General features: G+C 34.9%; 1 protein-coding gene across 1 annotated transcript; it reads right to left on the bottom strand.

The window, feature by feature from the left end:
• Window positions 1–1,341: 1,341 nt before the first annotated feature.
• On the bottom strand, window positions 1,342–11,921 carry LOC112520816 (translation initiation factor eIF-2B subunit gamma). Its single transcript, XM_025129415.1, has 13 exons — window positions 11,781–11,921; window positions 11,604–11,699; window positions 7,500–7,577; window positions 6,296–6,376; window positions 6,000–6,219; window positions 5,864–5,922; window positions 3,395–3,444; window positions 3,217–3,304; window positions 2,866–3,126; window positions 2,690–2,782; window positions 2,152–2,256; window positions 1,878–1,994; window positions 1,342–1,680 (listed from the first exon to the last, which is right to left on the bottom strand). Exons 1-13 carry the CDS (start codon window positions 11,844–11,846, stop codon window positions 1,615–1,617), a joined length of 1,380 nt encoding a protein of 459 aa, XP_024985183.1. The 5' UTR covers window positions 11,847–11,921; the 3' UTR covers window positions 1,342–1,614.
• Between the last annotated feature and the right edge of the window lie 948 nt (window positions 11,922–12,869).

The raw sequence follows: 12,869 nt of genomic DNA, 5'->3' as shown, positions 1-12,869 counted from the left end.
TTTATAAAAAAATTATATTATTAAACCAAATATAAATTATTTCGTTATTGTACATAAATTAAATTATAAAAAAATTGAATTAAAAAATTACACAAGAAAATGAGAAATTTCAAATAGTTAATTTGATATTAATATCGATATATTTTTGTCAAATTTTTATGATATCTTCAAACATATATTTTATTCAAAAATAAAAACATCATCGTTTTCTCAAAATCACATAAAGCCATATTATAACATCAGCTGAGATAAAGAACAAAATGAAATATTAAAATCACGATGTATCTCGCTGCATTGCGCGAGCACGCTTCTAGTATATATAAAATATACGAGGACAAGACAAGACAGGACAGGACGGGTTGCAGAAATGCATTAGTCGTTGTATATCTACTCCAATGTGTTATTAGGTCCCCTATTGTATTAAATATGTTGCTTATTAGTATTTAGGTTGAGTTTCTATTCATAATGCATGCTTGCAACATGATGTGAGTTGATGGGAGTGTGGGTTTGATAGCTGAGGAGTTGCCCATTTGTTAGTGGTTACTTAAGATCCAAAATCATACTCGTACTTGATGTTCACTATTCAGCATGCAAATAAGAAGCCATTTCATAAATAAATATTCCTTCGTACTTCCTTCATCTTAATCTTAAAATAAGTGACTATATTTCTATTTATGTCCTTAAATAAGTATCTGGTTTAAAAAATAGATAACTAAATTCTCAAATATACCCTTAATTAATGTATAAATATTTAAGGGTTGTGAACCAAGATAAATTAAATGAGGCTAAATTTGTCATTTGATTAACTAAAATGAGTAATAATAATGAACGTCTAAAACTATGTATCATTTCAATTGTAGACCCTTATTCTAGAACAAAGGGAGTATGCTAACATTTATTCTGGACCTTTATTATATGTTTTGATTATGATTATGATTATGATTCAACCACGTTTGTTTTATCATACTCAAGATCCGCCAAATATGCTAGCATTCCAAATTCTTAGTTTTTTCTGAATAGCAGTGCCGAACACCTCGATTAATCATATAGGACCTTGATAGCTTGAACAAGCAAAACCCACGATAGGACCGCAAGGCAAACCACCCTAATGCTCGAGGATAGAGAAAAATGGGAAGGGGTGGACATGTAATCTCAAGGAGAAGATAAGTTGCAAAGTTGAAGGTACATAAATATGGTTCCAACACCAAGTGAAATTTATGCAAATACAAACCAACAAATCAAGTCCGAAATCGTAATTTGTCAGCTACAGATCCTTATCAATCGCATAAATGTCCAATGTTAGAGATGGAGGATCGTTATCCCAACGATGAAGGGTAGATATTGCTCAAATGATCACAATCGCTAATATTTTCAAGTCATGTCGATACTCGATAAGATACCAGGGTTAGAATTTGGATGGCAACAAGTTAACAGAAAGAAGAGAAAAAAAAATCTGTTCACAAAATTGGACTTTACTCGCTAAACTGTTCAAAACCTAGAAAAATTATCACCAAAACATCATAAGCTTTGCTTCATTACACAACAGATGATTATGGTTTCATGTAGCATGGATAAGCTGAATTGAACCTGAAGGTGAAAATGAGGTTTTTGTTTCTATTTCCTTGCCAATGCTTCCCCCTTGTACTCGCTGCCAGCAGTAACCACAAAACCCGCACCAATCTGAATTCGATTCCACACAGTTGAGAGGATGGAACTAAGACGCACTGTTGGTAAAATAAAATAAAATAAAAACGAACCCACTCGAAAGTAGGGTATGAGGGATGTATCCAGACCTGTCATCTACCTCAAAGGGTAGAGCAGCTGTTTTCATGAAGACGGTAATAAAAACAAAAACTAAAGCCAGGCAGAGAGAGTACTTGACAATCCTTGAGTACAGCACGCTCTTGGAGCTGTACGTTACTGGAAATAACCGATCCTTGAATATAACACCCGTCTCCAATTGTAACATGATTCATAATGACCGAATTCACAACCTACAAATACAGTGCAGCAAAGTGTACATGTGGTTACAGTAATGATCTGTATCACTTGATTTTATTCTCCATTGAAGACCCAGCCTCTACTCATCAGATGGTAATTATCATATGTCTGATTGCTATGGCCTATAGAAAGGGAAAGATATCAGCATACCTTTACATTGGATCCTATCCGACAATGGCGGCCAATAACAGATCGTTTTACACTGCATTTGTCGCCCATTTGTGAACCTTCCCCCAGCATACATTGTGGTCCAACCTATATACAAAATAAATTAAGTTGCTAAAAGATGGGAGAAACTAGAAAGGAGAGAGAACCCTGACAAATAATGGAAATAAAACACCAGAAAGAATTAATATAACAACCGAAACTTACTACAAACAAGGATAGAAAGTCATCAGATGCATGTTCAACAAAGCAGCCGAACCTGAGGCCAAGTTTCTAACTTTTTGAAATCTCAAGAATAATCTAGTCGTAGTGGACCTTTTATTTTTGTAGGGCAACATGGACTTTGTGTTTACAGTTTATTTAGAAATTCACTAGATTTTCCATCAAATTATTCACAATCTTGATCTTCTCACATGTAGGTTTCTAGTGAGAAAATATCCTACAAACTTTGTTGTGAATGATTTTATTTGACGCTTTAAAAAAGAAAAAAAGAGAGTATCGTACAAAATGTAAGATGACTTACTGTAGTTTTTGAGCCAAGAACAGCTGATGGATGAATAACATTATTGTGCGCAGAGAACGAACATCCAGATATGTGACTTGCATCTCCTATGACCTGGCATGCTTAAGAATAAAAAATCAGCTCATTTCATGAACAACAAAAGAGCACAACAAATAGTTCCCCTGCCAAGAACTCACATCTCGGTTAATGTCACTAAACGCTTGAATAGAATTTAGTCGTGCACAATATTTGCTCTTGCTGGCAATATAAACGCAGCATTTATGAGTTTTCCTCTCAGCTGGCGCAAAACCATTAGGACCCAAGGCATAGAGTTCATGAAAACTTGGAGTAGATGCATTAGCCAGAAGCTGAGACAGCATTACTTTATTGTTATTAAAAGCATCCTTCTCATTCCCATTTTCTTCAGCTTGTGCTCCATTCAATAGTATTTCGGACCTCTGAATGATCAAAAGGTATCATTACATCAGGATGCTAAATAAAATGAAGAAGAAAAACTACGAAACAATTACGTAGAATCTTAAACCAACCAGCTGAGTTTTAACAAGATAAGGCAGCACATCCTGCTTTAAGCTTCTGAAAGTTTGCTTTTGGTTAAGAACTTCCTGAAGAACAGACCTATAAGAAAACCAAAGGATATGGCTAAGAAAATAAGATTACATCAAGTGCCAATAACCCATCAATTCAAAAAAAATCAAGAGCTCAAACCTTTTGAATGCATATAAATGAGCATCCATTAGATCAGCACGAATTTCCATCTACATGTGTTAACGAAAAGAGCACCAAGTCAGAAATATTTTGAGATCCAAGTATCAAGAACCTTTTTTTTAGCTATAGCTTTTCTAGATAAACTACATTTCTCAGCAAACTGCGGGAAAGCATCAACAACCCTTCAACATTTTGGTTTGAGATATAAGAAAAATTTCATAATAGATGACAACATTCAGGTATGATACACATATTTAGTTTTACACCTCAAAGAATGTTTAAATGCCAATCGACGAAGTTGTTTAAGGCATTTGCAGAAGTGAATTCCGTTTTACAACAAAATGGACCACTGATGTCAACTCTGATATTTAAATGAGTCACACGACTCGTTCTACAGCAAGAAAATCTGCTCTCCGAATAACTTGCTTGATCTGTTTCCTTGACATATTCTTGGATTTCTGTCTGTTACATTTGTTGGTTGAGCCAGAGAATAATTTGAATTGTGTAATTCAATAGTTGTATTATTAGATTATGGCTTAGCATTAGCAAGTGACTGGTAAGTCTGTGAAGCAATCACCATCAGACTGAAGAAAATACAAAGTAGTATAGTCGAAAGATGAGGAAAAGAATTTCTATTGATGGTGGAAAGTATAGCAGCTAGTTTCTCGATTTTATCCCAACTTGAGCAATTTAATTTCAAGTGAGACCCTATCAGACACCTACATATCTCTTCCCATCTGGAAGTGAATAGTTGTTGTATGTAATTATATTTCACAAAGAAATATTTCCCGTCATTACTATCTGCACTCCATTTGCATCAAAGACTTCACCATGCCCTTTTATCTTCTTTTACATTCTTGATGTCCCTCTTTCAGAATTGATTCTTAGTAGATGCCACCTGCGGTCATCTCTCCTTGCCATCATCTCACTCAAGAACTGTGAACCCTATCTTGATTACAGCACATCTTTTGTGTGCTGTGGTTTTCACGGAGCACCACATAATGATAACGTATGCTAGTTGACATGTATTCTTTTTATTGACCAATTGTTGCTGGCATGTGCTTTTTATATGAGATCATATACTTTAGATAGATATGAAAACAAATTGTGAAATTAAAAAAGTTTAATCCTCTGCAAATAACAGACTCGTACTGTTTCTTTTTTATCTCTATGCTTATGCCTGCGATACGATTTAAATTTGAAAAGGAAGTTGGTTACTTGGTTAAAAAGTGGGAAGTAAAAGGACCGTTGGTTGATCATTAAATTTTGAGGTAAGTCTTGCATGTATGTTGGTGATCTGGTTGACGCAATCTTATCTTCTCTAACATGACCAAGTACAACAATACGAGTGATATCGGATTCTTCTCAATCTGGGGACAAACTGTTCAAGTTTTATCTTCATTGTTTTGAGTTATAGGCCGAAACTTTGGATAGAACTTGTATGTCAAAATGGCAGTTCTATGAACATTTTTATGGAAAACTGATTAAACTTGGAACCAAAACAAGTTAAGAATTCAATACCATATATCGAAATAAAATTATAAACCACAATTTTGAATGCTTTTAGGATAAAATATGAAATGCTAAGACCTTAGGGCTGAGGAGAAGTATAGAATAATACATGAAAACAGTGGCTAGGAGCAAAGTACTTGCGCATCAACTGAGTGTTTGGTTGTTTAAAGAATAAACACACAAGTGTCAAAACATGTTTTATGATTAGAGGTTAGCATGTATCAGTTATGCTATGGGTCTGATGCAGAAGGCTTACAAGTCTGTAGTTAGATTTCTCTTTGGAGTGATTAAGTCTACTAGTGTGCACCTATGAGCACCTCTTACCAAAGCATGCTTGTCGCTCTATTTCCAACTTCCATGATAAAAGGGGATCACGGAGTGTATGGAGGACCTGAAAAGATTGGGATACTCGAATTGAGAGCCCATTAGAACATATAACATCACATTGCCTACGACCAACATGTTAAAAAATTAACGAGTATAGTATATGACAGTGAACCGTGAATGGTAGAGTAGAGAAAAGACATAAAGCCGTAGTACAAACATGTTTTTGGTTAGATTTGTTGAGTATTATTTGTTCAATATTTTACTAACCATTCCAGGTAGAAACCACGTAACCAGGAAACAATTAGGTAAGAATCACGAAAAGGCAGGAGTGAATCTTTTTTCAAGCTTATGTTTTAAATGTAAAGCACACCATGTATATTTTATTATGTTGTACATGTTTCTACCGTCTCTTTTGCAAACAGGCTTTGGTAACCTTAGTGGAAGTTATATATCTAGATCTCCATGTTATGCCTGTGGGTTGACCATTTTATATTATATATCTCCTCGGATTGTAAATGCTAATGTGAATCTTAGCAACGGGACCTGCTTTCATTCATCTAGGGGGTCGGTTAACAAGCCAGGGTTCAGTGCAGGGATGCAACATGTTCCATGCAAACAACAATCATTTACCTTCCCTACAGCACTAAGGATGCTCTTTTGAACTCTAATATCTTTCTCAACTTCCATACCTGCCAAATCATGTGTTAATATATAAGCTTACTTCTAGGATAATATGCACGGTGAAGTATAAAGACAGCGATCTAACCTGCTGCTATATATAGAAGAAATTGTTGAGTCAGGTCCAGGCCAACAATATTATAACATCCTGGTTTCTTTGTTTTGTCCTTTCCACCGGAAGAGCCTGACTCTGGTGGCCCAGTCACAGGTACAGAACAAAACATTGCAGTTACTACTGCATCATGTCGTCTATGAGCAGCTGCCACTGCCCCAGGAGATATGTCGCAAACAAGATCGCCACTCACAACCTGTACACAGATTAATTTAGTAGGTAAATCAAACAGCATTCCTCTGATCAAAAGAGACGACTGAGAGAAGTCCAACCAGGATGTCAGATGCAGTCAAGTGAAGAGCAATTGCCCGAAGAGCACCAGCTGTTCCAACCTCTTCAGGGACAGCAGCGACCTACAAATGTTCACTTGAACAGGTTGAAAGCACCACCTCAATGTAGAAAACAGAAACTTTTTTAATTTGTTTATTCCAACTATGTGGAATGCATAAGTAAACACTTGGTGAAGGAACTGCTCAGTATATAGATGATAAACCAAACCAAAAGAGTATATCACACTTGGAAGTAGGGTATGGGGGTGGGATGTAAGAAGACCTGTCCCCTACCCCAAATATTAGAGTTGCTGTTTCCATGAAGACCCCTGCCTTGCAAAAAACTGTATGTGAACACACTTTGACCTTAGAGTTTCAGAAAGCTTGCCACAAAAGATTGAAGAATTTGAAAAGAAGGGAAGAGGTTGAGACCAGAGAAACACACCAACAATAAATTAGAATCTTCTTCAATAACACTAAAACAGCCTCCATATTTCAAACGAATAAAAACAATCAGGTGAAATGAAGTCCAACTTCTGATCCCCATATATGGTGATCATTCCCAAATCAAATAAATGCACAAGGCTTCAATCAATTGCTTATCATGTGCTGATGTGACCAGCCAACACAACCTCTTGAACTCCAGTAAGGCATCTAGGCACTTTTTTTTCCTTTCTTACATGAAAGAAAATATCCCATCAAAATCAATTGTAATATATGTATGGCATGTGATGATCATGACGGGTAATATTACCATGTGTGTTACATTTTGAATGGAACGTGAAGACTATGTTTCCCTGGCCTAAAGGCTATGTGAAATAATGGAAAGGAAAAAAACATGTTTCATAATTTTTAAGAGTGATTCCCAAGTTAAATTTTCATTAATTTTAAACAATACAAATCCCACACTATTCAGTTAATCAACAAAAAGAGTGGCAATCAAAAAACAAAAACAATGATAATCCTTAAAAAGGTTCTTCTAAGCATTATACGTTGTATCAACCAGTAGATACACAACCTGTAACTTAGATTAAGGGACAATTCAAAGTACAAAAATGCTAAGAATCAAATTATTATCACACATCACATGTTTCCAAATCAACTTTGGCAATGTCATCTCATTCTAGAATTCTCATTTACAAACCCTCAAAAGATTCACTAAGAAGTTATTTTCCAGTGGAAAATCAAAGGGATTGTTAAGCTTTACCTGAACATGCAACCGATCAACATAAGCCTCTGATATCCAGTTTTCAATAAGACCATCTGTATCTTCCCCTTCTACCACCTGTGCCCAAAAAAACTTAATATAAAACCTCTATAATTGCCGCATCTTTTAATCATAGTTCTTTAACTTAGTAAAACCCTTGTATTTATCTTCAAAAAGATAACACTGCACCATTCGAATAAAAAGGCAACTAAACTTGGACTTTGGACGCCAATTGGGACATATAGAGATTCAAACTTTATATTTATTATAAGGTGGTAGTTACATAAACATTGTATACATGCTACTGAACAAAAATATGTTGAAGTTAAATAGGTAGTAAGATTCATATGAGTTTTTTCGAACGCATTTGTGACTTTCAGGTGACCCATCAAGACACCAGTACTTAAGTGGTTAAATCAAATCACTGAATTCACTGTAACACAGTAACAGTGAAGTAGAATTGATAACTATCAAAGGATATTGTGAGCAGTTATAACTTCTTAGAGAAGAAGATACCTATAAAAGTTAAGCTCTAACGGAAGAATACCAATACTCACAACACAGTTACTTTTTTTTACCTGTGATTCATCACCATGGAAGTGCTAGAGTAGGTTGAAACCTTGTTAGTCTTCTGCATGTAATATTGAATGAGGGCAGTGAGAATGTGAGATTGACTACAGAGAATTATGATCCGATACCCGGGGTCATGCATGTCCATGAACCAGGGAATAAAGTGTTCAATCAATCATATCCATAAAGGTATTACTTTTCTACTCCTTGCACAATAACGTCAGAAGTTGGTACCAAAGCCCCCTTGTACCAATTAGTTACTTATTCCTCTCCAAATTGTCAAAGGATCAATTCAATAGTTCTTACAACTATAAAATTTGTTATGCCCCTTGTGATCATTCAAGTCAGCGTTATCTTAAGTTCTGCTTTCTTAGTTAAAGTTTAACATCTCATGTGAAGACCGTAAAACTTCATAATATTAATTGCTTTTTCTCGAGAAGACAAGGGAGAAGGGGGATTTTAACTGATGACCTCCAAGGTACTGCCACCTAGGGAATGGCGCCAAACACCAGCAAGCTAATTGCTCGAAGGCAACTTTGGTCATTTATTTTCTTCCTTTTAATGTTTGCATGTGTATTTGTTGTTTGTGACTGGATCCACTACCAAGCATCTTGGTTTAGGAAACTAATCTTTAATGGATTTAGGAAAGCCATGATATATGTTTTTTTATTTTTAAACAGCTCTGACAAGAACCTGTTGCCTTCTATATATTTGTATGGAGCTAAGAAAAAATCTTTGAGTTGTTTAATAGAATTAAAAGCAGATGCTTATGCTTGTATCAGTAAGAACGATTATCATAATCCATGGTTTGTGTTGCTCAATTCATGATCAAATACAACGGTGTGTACAAAAGATATAACAACTTTAAAAGAGTGTATAGGGGAACATTGGTGTTACCTCTAGTGGGTTTACATTTGTTAGCAACATTTTTCATGTCCCCAGAGAATATGAATCAAGTAGCTCTTCTCTTGACGTATTCACAAGCTTATTAGCTGGCCATTAATCTTTATGTCCCTAGAAGAATATGAATCATTCATAATCTCCAATGACATAAAGATTAATGGTCAGCTAATAAGCTTGTGAATATGTCAAGAAAAGAGCTACTTTTAACCATGAGAAACTTGAAAGACGTTTGGTTTCTCTTGGAAATGGAAATGGACACTATCAGAACAACATATGCATTATAAAGGGTGTTGGCACAAGAATGGGTAATAAAGGATATGGACACAAGAATGGGTAAAAAAGGTTACTTCAGCAAGGAAAGTGGAGACAAGAAGAAAGAATATGTTTAAGAAATGGCTGGGAGGAAGAGCGATACATCTTAAACATGTGTTATGAATCTAATTTGCAACCATGAACTAACTCAAGTTCTACAATTCATATTTGTCAATATTATGCAAGGTTTAACATTCATGAATCAACTAGCAGCAAAAACACCTTGTCTAAATGGTTAGAGATATTTAATAGTTTTATTGATGATATAGTTTTGGATACTTCCAATATCTTCAAGGAAGATGTAGAATACATCTGGGAAAATATATAAAAAACCTAGGTCATAGAATATGACAGTGAATAAAACATCAATTACATAGAATGTGTTATGTGACATAGTCCTAGACCATTCGCATAATTATTTTAGAAAGACAATATCTTTCCCATAAGATGACGAATGGTGAACCTCAACAAATGAAATCACATAAAGGAAAAAAAAAAGCTCCAACAGATATAGTCAAGAATATAATGAGGAACTTAAACCCTCCCATGTAATGGTAGAGGGAAACCCTTTGCGTATATTTGAGTAGGGTTCTTTCTCAGGTTGCTTGGTTCCTAAAACTCTTTTTGAGGCACGGAGATGAAAGATTTTAAACATTAAGACATTTACACACATTTGGTTATCCACTTGAAGTTAGTCTTCGTAATCCAATTTAAAGAAACCAACGAAAAATTATGGACATTTCATTGGTCGACAAGTCTAATGGTTACAATCTAAGATAGTCTTTTACATATACCTAAATTTTAGGAAGCTGAAAATGCTACATTCATTGAGGTGTTTAAAGAAGCTCTTCAAATAGCCAGTTTCCTAGTCAAGACCCAGAAGGTTATCTATTGTTGGGTGCAACATATTCATGGACCAGCAAAGCGAACTCTCACTTCAATCAGGAGAGCCTATAAAGCTCTCAATCTTTCCCCTTAACTTGTGTGAGAGTCTACCTACCCAAAGGATATAGATGTGATTTTATGACAATCCAAATCATGAATAGAGACAATTTTAGTCTATGGTATGATGTTATACATGATCACTAGTGTCTACTGCAAAAACTGAGAATACATATCTTGATTGTCAAGACTCGATGAAGTCCACATCAAGCCATGTGTTTTTGTACCTTGAGGAGGTTCAATAACATGACTTATACTATGAAGTCATAATCATAAGTTTATTCTTTGATTGGTTAGGACGTTAATCATATTTACTCACGGTTGTAGATCCCATTGATAGATGACTAGAAGATGATTGTGATAATGTTGATGTTGCATTATTTTGTAACAATAAAGATTGGAACTCAAACTGAACATGTTAGGGTCAGATATGTTTCTGACAAAAAACAGGTTAACACCATGAAGTACCAACACTGAGTTTATGGTTTAACGATAAAGGATATAGAACCAAATGGATGATAATGTTTTATACAACCAAGTGGATCATATCACTAGCTCATTTAATCTTACTTCACGGTACAATTGTACTTTTTATGGTATGGTCCTTACTCGGTACAACCACATACCACTTGTCATGGTTTAGAATACACCCTCATCTTGAGTGACTTATAGGATGTCACTTAGTAGAAACTAATATCAACAGATTTTCATTTGGAAAAATATCATGCATTGTGATACTGATACATAGAATCATTTTCGTTGTGGAGTGCTGCAACCAACATGCATGAAATAAAAATTTCATTTCCATTATGAAATGATCCATTGAGATTTGATAGTTCTATTATGTAACCATATTTAGTTTTCTATGCCAACAGCCAATTGTATTGAATAAGTAAATCATGTATGGTGGTTGGTTCACTCTACCTGTTAGATTTCTAGTCAATAACTACCAAGGAAGGTTGTAGCTTATTTGATGGGAAGAAGTTTACATAGCATCATCTCTAACAAAAGGCCTAATAGCCCGAATATGGTTGCATTGTGATTACATGGATATCGGTTTTCTAGAAATTATTTTGTTGAGGGTTGAGTGATTGACCATATCCCGTGAACAGAGTTCATGAATGCATGCGACATTGGTTTGGCTCAAGATAAAAGAAAGTATTCAATTGTGGCACGTCTTCCTCAGACAACAAGGTTATCAAAATACTAGGTTTTCACATCAAAATTCAAATTGCCCTTTTCAGTAACTGATGCGATGCTGATTAAACCGGCAAAGAAGCAAACATTTCAACACATCAACTCCTACATATCAAACAAAATCAGATGATATTTATACAGGAACAAACAAAAAATCAGAATGTATTGACAGGTTCTTACAACGATGAGATCTTTGAGATTACTCTGCTCCAAAAGCTCCAAAACATACGATAGGACTGGACGGTTTGCCACTGGGAGTAGCGATTTGGGAACGTCCTACAGGTTTTTAGATAGAGAAAATGAATCAACATAATGATACACATCAATAATATAAACACCAGAAGGGGTTATAAAAACCTTGGAAACAAGAGGGAGAAGCTTCTTCGAAGAGCCTCCTGCCAATACCACCACTTGAAAGTCCATCTCTAGGGAGAGTGAGCTTGTTGTGGTTGATGAATAGGAAAGAAAATAGGGGTTACCGAGTGAAATCGATTTTAGGAATGAGTCTGTGAGTCGAGCCACAGGAAGGGAAGTTTCAGCGCGTGAGTTGAGATCATGCATTTACAAAAGCTAACCATGTTTTATTCAAACTACTAGGGTTTTGGGTTGGGTTCTTTGGGATCCGGTTTAACACCACAAACTACGAACAAATATGTACCGGCTAAATCAGATCATACAAAAAAATCTGGTCGACTTTAAACTAAAAGAAATATAACATATATTTCCAAAATAAAATTTGTATAATTAAGGGGGTTTGGGATTGCTTATAAAAACAATTTATTGATTTATTCCGGTATGGCACAGGTAATAAAGACTTTTGAGTGTTTGGATAAATAGTTTATACCGGTGCCAAAACGGTAATAAGGAGTTTTTGAAAAAAGTTAAACCATTATAACTTATAATAAGTTGGTAAAAACTTTTGTAGAAAAACATAAATTATTTCAAATAAGCAATCTCAAACACCTCTAAAAAAACATTATATCGAATTATATACAAAAAACATCCATCTTCAAATTAAAAGAAAAAGGAAATTATGCAAGTTGAAAAAAAAAATTATTAAACAAGTTCACCAGCAAAGAGAACTTTGGTTAAATAGTGAACAAGTCAAATGACGGTTGAGAATTTTGGATTTTAATTTTTGACTGGTTTTAAAATTTTGTTAATTTTCGAAACGTGGATAATTAACAAATAAAAACTAAAAAACTTAATGTCTTAGACAGATTTTCTTTTTAAAAATACGCCATAAAAGTTAAGAATACAACATGGAAAGTAACCGTAATTTCGTTGTTATTGTTAAAATATAAATTATGGGATTTATCGAATTCTCCAGTTGTCAAATTAGAAGTATTATGTGGCGTTTGTTTTTTAAGAGGTGCTGAAGTCTGAAGTCTGAATTCACTTCTGAATTTTAAGAGGTGGTGCTGAAGTCTGAAATCTGAATCAGTC

This window comes from Cynara cardunculus, assembly GCF_001531365.2.
Source record: "Cynara cardunculus var. scolymus isolate 2C chromosome LG 1, CcrdV1, whole genome shotgun sequence".
Classification (NCBI taxonomy): domain Eukaryota; kingdom Viridiplantae; phylum Streptophyta; class Magnoliopsida; order Asterales; family Asteraceae; genus Cynara; species Cynara cardunculus.
The sequence above is the reverse complement of the archived record's forward strand: the minus strand, read 5'-3'. Positions and strand labels throughout refer to the sequence as shown.